Below are 8,421 nucleotides of genomic sequence, written 5' to 3'. Positions count from 1 at the left end.
TCTAATTACGAACATGCATCACTTTTTATCTCTCAATAGTTCTTATATGTACATACATCTTTGGACTACTGAAACCTACTTCCTCCCTCGAATAATGTAGTGCGTATAGATTTTTTGAAAGTCAAACTTTGACCAAGGTTGTAGAGAAAATTTATGTATATCTACAATACCGAATATATAAATATAAAACTTCATCTTATGGTGAATCTAATGATATATGTTTTACATTCTAGATGTAAATATTTTTTTCCAGACTTGATCAAAGTTTGACTCTATCTATATATACTACATTATGAAATGAAGGGAGTAATAAATAATGCATCTACAGGTTGATACACACTTGATGCTAACTTCTTTCACGCGCTCCAAGAATGCAGCTCCGGAGCCATGTTCAGGTGATGACGCTGCCTACTGTGCTCAATGATCAAGGCATAGTCAACAGCCTTACCGAAAATAATAAGAAAAGGATGTGGATTAGCAGAAGGATAGGGGAGGACGAACTGTACTTAGTGCACGTTCAGCGTACTGCTGGCATTGGTCTCCCGACTACACTGATTGTTAAGAAGTTTCAGAATGTGAACCCAACACTACTAATAGATGACAATGTCAAGAACCGGTGTAAGTTGGAGATGAACCTGTTAGCCAGCATCTGTCACGACAACATCATCAGCGTCCTGGGTGTCATCGAGAGGGATGAAGCGATCATGCTTGCCTATAAGTACGAGATGAATAGCAGCCTTGAGTACTGGCTCCACCAGCGGGAGGAGGGCGACCTGCCGCTGACCTGGCCCGAGAGGATGGCCATCACCATTGGCGTTGCCAAAGGGCTGTGCCACTTGCTCCACGGATGCAACACACCAGTTGTCCACCACAACATCAACTCTAACAACATCTTGCTTGATCAGGATTTCAAGGCTGTGATCGCCAGTTTTGGTGCTGCACAAATGAGCATGGCTGAGCTCAACCAACCGTTGCCGATCGCAGAGATTCCCGTTGGTAACTTTGGGTACGCAGCTCCAGGTATGGCGGGGGATCGATGCACACAATGTAATTCTATCTTAACTAGTTTGGTCTTTTAACTAGTACTCAACTACTGATAGCAATTGTACTTGCAGAATATGGTACCGCACCAAGCCAGCTAACGGAAAAGGGGTGTTTTGGGGCTATTTTGTCCCATCTTTCTCCTCTTCATAGATGCATTTATATTGTGATTGTAGCTGTTGCAAGTTCCATGCTGTTGTGTGTTAACATTGTCCTTGACTATTCAAATATTTTACTCCTACCGATCCAAATTACTTGTCGTAGCTCTAGTTCAGCTCTTCCACAATTTAGTCACTTCTACCTTTCATAACACTTTTGTCAGTTGTCACATCGGTTATAACAACTTGATGTGATGATAAAAATTATTAAGCTTCTAATATGCTAGACTAGAAGTGTTGACGGCCCCATTTTCGGAGAAAGGGGTGTTTGAAGCAATTTCACAAATGAAAAATCATAAAGCTCCAAGCCCGGATGGTTTTCCGGTAGAGTTTTATAAAAAGTGCTGGCACATCATTAAGGGGACTTGCTCCCGATGTTCCATGATCTTTTCTCGTGTAGTTGTTTCACTTGACCTTCGGAACAATTACTTTGCTTCCTAAGAAAACAGAGGCCGTGAGGATTGAGCAATGTAGGCCGATCTGTCTTCTTAATGTTAGCTTTAGAATTTTCACCAAAGTTGAGACTAATAGACTTACTCAGATTGCGCACTCTGTGGTGCAGCCGTCTCAAACTGCTTTCATGCCGGACAGAAACATCCTAGAAGGGGTTGTGGTCCTACATGAAACAATCCATAAAATCCACACGAAAAAACTAGATGGTGTGGTTTTTAAAGTGGATTTTGAGAAAGCGTACGACAAGGTAAAATGGCCATTTCTTCAGCAGGCCTTGCGTATGAAAGGTTTCGACCAGGCTTGGAGGGACCAGGTAGATTCTTTCACGCAAAAAGAAAGTGTTGGAATCAGGGTAAATGATGACATAGGTCATTATTTCCAGACACACGAGGGTCTGAGACAAGGAGATCCGATGTCACCGATTCTGTTCAACATAGTCGTTGACATGTTGACAATCCTAATAGGAAGAGCTGAAGGAAATATGCCCTAGAGGCAATAATAAAGTTATTATTTATTTCCTTATTTCATGATAAATGTTTATTATTCATGCTAGAATTGTATTAACCGGAAACATGACACATGTGTGCATACATAGACAAACATATTGTCACTAGTATGCCTCTACTAGACTAGCTCATTAATCAAAGATGGTTATGTTTCCTAACCATAGACATGAGTTATCATTTGATTAACGGGATCACATCATTAATAGAATGATGTGGTTGACATGACCCATTCCGTTAGCTTAGCACTTGATCGTTTAGTATGTTGCTATTGCACTACTAGAAAAACCCCTATTAATGGCACACCTAATATGGCCATTAATGGCGCATCTGTGGTGCGCCATTAACAGCACGCCATTAGTAATTTTTACTAATGGCACACCACCTGGTGCGCCATTAGTATCTGGTATACTAATGGCGCACCGCGGGTGCGCCATTAGTATAGGCCAGCGTGCGCCATTAGTATGCCTCCCAGGGGCCATGTATACCCAGGTGCTTTGGCATACTAATGGCGCACCACCACTGGATGCGCCATTAGTAACCGCGGCATACTATTGGCGCACTACCCAGTGATGCGCCATTAGTATGCACTGTCATACTAATGGCGCACTGTCCTGTGATGCGCCATTAGTATGAATATTAGGTTTTTTTTATCTTTTTATTTTTTGTTTTTTGCACAGGTTACAAAATGTATAATTTGACAAAATATAGACAGCACACATCAACAACAGATTCATCGAATACAATAGAAGATTAGTCTTTGAATACAATTCATCATATTAGTCTCCGAATACAATTCATCATATTAGTCTCCGAATTAAAAAGACCGAACAAAGATAGAACATTATATTACAAGTCTCGAGACCGCGAGTAGCGAGTTTGTCTTCACATTACAAGTCGATATCGATCATCTAAACTACCATCACATAGAAGAGAGCTGCGGTCATCACGATGAGCATCATCACGATGAAACTCGTCTTCATCCGGTTCCTCCAACGCTCCCTCCCCTCTCCCGCTAGATAGCGGGCGTATCTAGATTCGGCCTCGGCCCTAGTGGTGTACCCTTTGTAACTGTTACCGCTGAATCGGTGAACCTGTCTCCGACACTCCTCCCAGTCATCGTAGACTCCGGGAACCTTACCCTTGTACACGACATACATCGGCATCGCTATGCACTAGCCAAACGAAACGTTAGTACCAATTCACAGACAATACATAAGCAATATATAATTATGCAACAGAACGATCGGAAGAGAAAAGCAAGACATTAATAGCATCGATTACATCTAAGTTGAACGACTCTCGAAACCAAAGAGACATACTACAAGTTCATTAAAGTTTAATTACAACATGAGCCAATCGATGTTTCAGAACTAGACAACTCGACTCAAGGGACCGAAGCGTGGATGAAGCCGCCGTCTATCGTGGGAGTCATGAAAGAACGGGCGTTGTCATCCTGCATTTGTAGCATTGTGTCGATGTCACTGTTGGACGGTTGATTTCTGAGGTAGAACTGCCCCGAGGTACGAAGGACATCTTGATGGATGATTTCCGCAAACTCCGACTGGATGCGAAAGAATTCTTGTCGGAGGTCCGCATCCTGGATTGCCGACACGCTCGCGGCCCAATCTTGGAGTTTACTCGGTAGCAGAAGTTGATGATGGTCCCGTACGATCGCCCGCATGTGATGGATGGCGTAGTAGGCACCCTTCTGACCGCCAGGCGGCTGCTTGACGCAGCAGAACGTCGTATTGTGGGAGAACACGTGCTTGCCGTACTTACGAATAGGCCTGGTGAAGGTGCCTCCAGATTGGGCGTAGCCGGGGAGAACATCATCAAGAACCTTCTTGACATTTGTGTAGTCTACGTTCGACTGACGGTCCGGGTCGAAATACGTGGCCATGGAATATTTGGGGCTTAGGAGGATGAGCGTGCAACGTGTGTCACTGCAGAAAACACGGAATGTTAAAAGAAAAACGATCGAAAAGTAAGAATTCATATGTTACGGGCCGGTTGAGGGGAGGACTTACTCAGGAAAGTAAGGCACGAGGAAGTTATCCTTATCTTGGTTTGCCAGAATGACGCCTTCGAGGTAAGAACTCGCGACTTGCCGGTCCCCAGCGCTGCCCAAGATCTTGGCACGCATGTAGAAGGGGTCGACTATCACGATGTCCGGGGTCTTGTCGCGAATGATCCGCATCTCCATACTCAGCGAAAATAGCCGAACGAAGGTGTAGTGCAGCGGATGAAGGTTCAACATAGCGTGGATGTCATCAAAACGCAGGACGATCGTACGCCCGATGGAGTTATCCACAAAGCCCTTGCCCTCTGGCACCTTGGCCGCGAAAACCGGGTATGCCACATCCTTCTCCCTGAGACGCCGCTTCTCCAAAGCAAGAACACTGTCATGCAGACTCCGCATAGCACCGGTTGCAGCATTGAGCATATTTGTCGGTAGCATCGCCCTACCCGCCACATGCACCCTCCTCGAGATATCCTGCGGTGAAGGTGGCCCGTCCTGAGCACAGATTGTACTCGGTGCTGGATGGCTCGCACCCTTCTTAGTCTTTCTTTTGCGTGCCTTCTTCTTCTCCTGTAATGGGACCGAGTTCTGCTCATAGACCGCCTTCTTGAGTGTGTTGGGGCTGATAATATTTCGCACCTCGCCTATCTGAGGCTCGGTGAAGTCGGCAGCTGGAGGCGTCTCCTGAGAGCTGAACGCCAGACGGCGCCTGTTGCAACTTGGCTTCTCCGCGGTACGAGCTAGATCGCACACGTCTTTTGGGTTTGGTTCTTGAGAAGGAGGCCCCATGAAGTCGCCATCGTACACATGCTCGGCAAAGTACTGATCGACGTTGCCGTCGTCGTATCATCGTCGTCGTCGTCGTCGTTCTGATCCTGTGCCATATGCATGTTTGGATCCAGTGGTATAGGGATGTCCGGCACCGTTACGGCGGTCTTGCCATGGGGCCGACTTGGCGCCGGCACGACTGGCGGTGTTATCTTTGGGGTGGTGTCCCCCGCCCCCAAACGAATTTGGCTCTTCGGCCAAAGCAGGGGCCAGCTCAGGCAGGCGCTGAGGGTCATCACGTCTTCATCGTCGGCCCCGACGGGTCGAATCGGAGGTAACAAGTCATCGCAGCCTGGCAGCACCCGAACCAGTTGAACCCTAAACAAGTTGGGTGGCATCTGGGTACCGTGGAACAAGGGGTTGCCCGGTTGAACAATTTTTCCCTTGGCGACATCGACCAACTCGTTGTTCACGAAGTGGAGGAGAGTGCACGGAACGTCGGCGGCGCCCTGCGAAAACATGTAGGGCGTCAGGGATGCCCAGTCAAAGGCAAGGAGATGAAGTCCTCGGCCGAGAGAGGCTTAATTAGTTACGGTGAGGATGGCGTCGAGCTCGGCTAATGTCGAGGCACCGCCAACGGCGGGCGTGCAGTTGACGGAGGGGCCGCTTGCTGAAGAGGTGCCGGCCGGCGTACACCCGGGTGCATTAAGCTCCCGTGCCGGCGTCGGAGACACCAATGCCGCCTCCGCCGGAGGCACCAATGGCCCCGCCATCGCATTATGCGAGTTGCTGGCCGTGAAGCTAGGAATCGGGGGCGGCCCCTGTTGGCCGCCCGCAATCCACGCACTCAACCCCGAGATCAAGGTAGGCACAAGGGCGGTGATCGTCGCTCCGAGTCGTTGTTCCACTTGCTCTTGGACAATCTCCGGAATCCGCGCCACCTGTGCCTTGAGTTCTTGAACCTCTCGCGCCTGGCTTTCCGAGCTGGTCTTTTTCTCCTTCCGCACACCAGCGGTATAGTATGACCCCCATTTTGTCGACAAGCCTTTGCCGGCCACACGACCATCTAACGTCGGCTTACTGAGCTTATCCTTGTTCTTCATTACATTCAACCCCCTATTTAGAGTGGTGTCCCAAGGGTTGCTCTTAGTCGACCCCGCGCTACTGCTTTCAGTCGCCTGCGGAAGGAATGTGAACCATTTAGAAATTTGGCTTCATTAATTAGAATGCAACCATATGGAGCTAATTACGCGGGGGTGTATTCCTTACCAGAACAAGCTCAAGCTGCCTGGTCTTCGGATCCGTGGTAAGCTCCTTTGTTTTCGGGTCCTTCTTGTACCGGGCCCTAACAAAGTTCCTGGTCTGCTTGTCACCGTATTTATCGAAGAGGGGCGGTAGGCCTTGCTCGGCACGGTCCGCCTCCTCCTTGTCCCATATAGGCTCCGCCACTCTGTAACCGCCGGGACCGAGTGTGTGTTCCCCTATGTTCAGCTCCCGCATTTGTTTCCCCCACTCACTTGATTGGGAGCTTGCGGTGCTCGAGCAATTGATCTTGAAGTCATTGTAGTCATCTTCGGTGATCGAAGGATTTTTCTCCTTGATCTTCTGATAACTCTCACCTTTCTCGATCATTCTCTTCACATTGCTTTTCCAAGTAGACAGGGCCTTGCTCATCTTCGTGAGGGCAGCATTGTTCACTTTATTCCCTTTGAGGCTTGTGTTTTCAAATTCAGCGGGGAACTTGTATCGTTCGTGCAGCTTCATGAAGAGGAGGTTGCGCAAATTCCCTCGGTCAGGATGCCTCAGGTTCTCGGTGTTGATCGAGACGGTGCTCCGGACAATGCACCCGAGCTGAAGCGAGTACCCCTTGACTATTCGTTCGGGCGCCGTTGGATTCCCGTTGGAGTCCACTTCAGTAACTTCCTCCTTGAGGGTGCGGAGCACGATCGGGCGCCGGTCCTTCCGTTGCCTCTTCAGTTGGCTGCCATCTGTGCGTGCGCCGCCATCATCAGTGGTGGCATCCTCGGCGGCACCATCAGTGGTGGCATCAGTGTGGTCATCCTCGGCGGCACCATCCGTGGTCTCAGGATCGGTGGGGAAGGCGGCGGCCTCATACAAGTGAGGTTGTTCCTCCATCTCCTGGGACAGCTCCCAGAATGCCTTGCCGCCCGAACCCCCGGCCTCATCGTTGTGGGCCATGTTTCTCTCTAAATAGAAACAAAGTTTGGTTAAAAAGTTGGTTATTGTCAAGGAACAAGATCATGGTCTCATCATTTAGGGTTTGTCGACACCGAGGCATCCTAAAATCTAAGCTTTTATCATTGAGGGTTTTTCGACGCCAAGGCACCCTAAAAGCCTAACATTTCATCATTTCGGTTTTTATCGACACCGAGGCACCCTAAAAGCCATGCATTAGTCACAAGTACACCGGGGCACTTGATCCTACTTAATTAACTACTAAGATACCCCGGCCCATGCATTAGTCACAAGTACCCCATATGTCCTATTTTTAGCAAAGTCATGCTAAAATTCACGGAAAATTTCAGCATGACCTTTACTGAAAATAGGATATATGGAGTACCCGAATTTGCCGGAACGGAAGTTAATTGACATTCCGGCAAACTCAAGGGCCTCTCGGGGTACCTGCAAAATCATTATCCCAGGTGGACATGGATGCAATGTCACATGTCACATGGATCCCACACCCACAGGAGCTGGTGAAGCTTCATGTGTATTTCACGAAAACCAGCCTGACTAAAGAGCTTTATGTAGAAAACAAATCACTCCAGCAGCTCACACAGGATCATCCCTCTAAGCAATTACTCAAAATGGGCACTAGCAGCAAAATGAACATTTTACAATCTGAACTTTTTTTTGTCATCTATGTGCTCATTTAACTTTGATCCAAATAGTATCAAAGTTCTTAGCAAGTAAGTAATACATGCCTGCTTGGCTAATTAGCAAGTAAGTAACTCTTACATTATCAAAGCTTGCCAGTTTCTAAAATCAATTACTGACAGGGAATAGCACAGGCACACAGCAAATTACGCCTTTTTATGCATTTTTATTAATGTGTTTATTATTCCTTATTATCATGCATTTTCCTTCATTTCATTAATTTACTAATTGCTTATTCTCTTTTCAATGCAGGTTCGTGGAACATGGGCAAGGGGAAGGCCGACGGCATGGGTTTCCTACGCAAGGTCGTCGGCCTGCCTAGTCGGAGTGGTCGAGCACGTAATCCTCCCCCCGGCTACTTGATGATGACTCCTCACAGGGAGGTCGAGGGAGAGGTTCCCCTAGAGGAGGACGAGGTGAGGGGAGAGCCCCTAGAGGGCGAGGTGGTGGGGGGAGAGCCACTACAGGGGGTCACAGCCAGAAAGAGCGCACCCTCACCGACTTAGGGGTGTTGTCTTCGAGGCCCTCCTCTGGCAAGGAGGAGGAGGACAAGGAGGAGGATGAGGAGGTTCGGGAT

General features: G+C 48.1%; 1 protein-coding gene across 1 annotated transcript in view; it reads left to right on the top strand.

The window, feature by feature from the left end:
- The first annotated feature begins 398 nt into the window (after positions 1-398).
- The window catches only part of LOC123084576 (leucine-rich repeat receptor-like protein kinase PXL1), a 12,271-nt gene continuing 4,248 nt past the window's right edge, over positions 399-8,421 (top strand). The window contains exon 1 of the mRNA XM_044506102.1: positions 399-1,020. Coding sequence (XP_044362037.1) covers positions 399-1,020 — 622 coding nt within the window. The remainder of the gene's footprint in view (positions 1,021-8,421) is intronic.

This window comes from Triticum aestivum, chromosome 4A, assembly GCF_018294505.1.
Source record: "Triticum aestivum cultivar Chinese Spring chromosome 4A, IWGSC CS RefSeq v2.1, whole genome shotgun sequence".
Taxonomy (NCBI): Eukaryota; Viridiplantae; Streptophyta; class Magnoliopsida; order Poales; family Poaceae; genus Triticum; species Triticum aestivum.
Note: the sequence above shows the minus strand (reverse complement) of the source record. Positions and strands in the feature narration are given on the sequence as shown.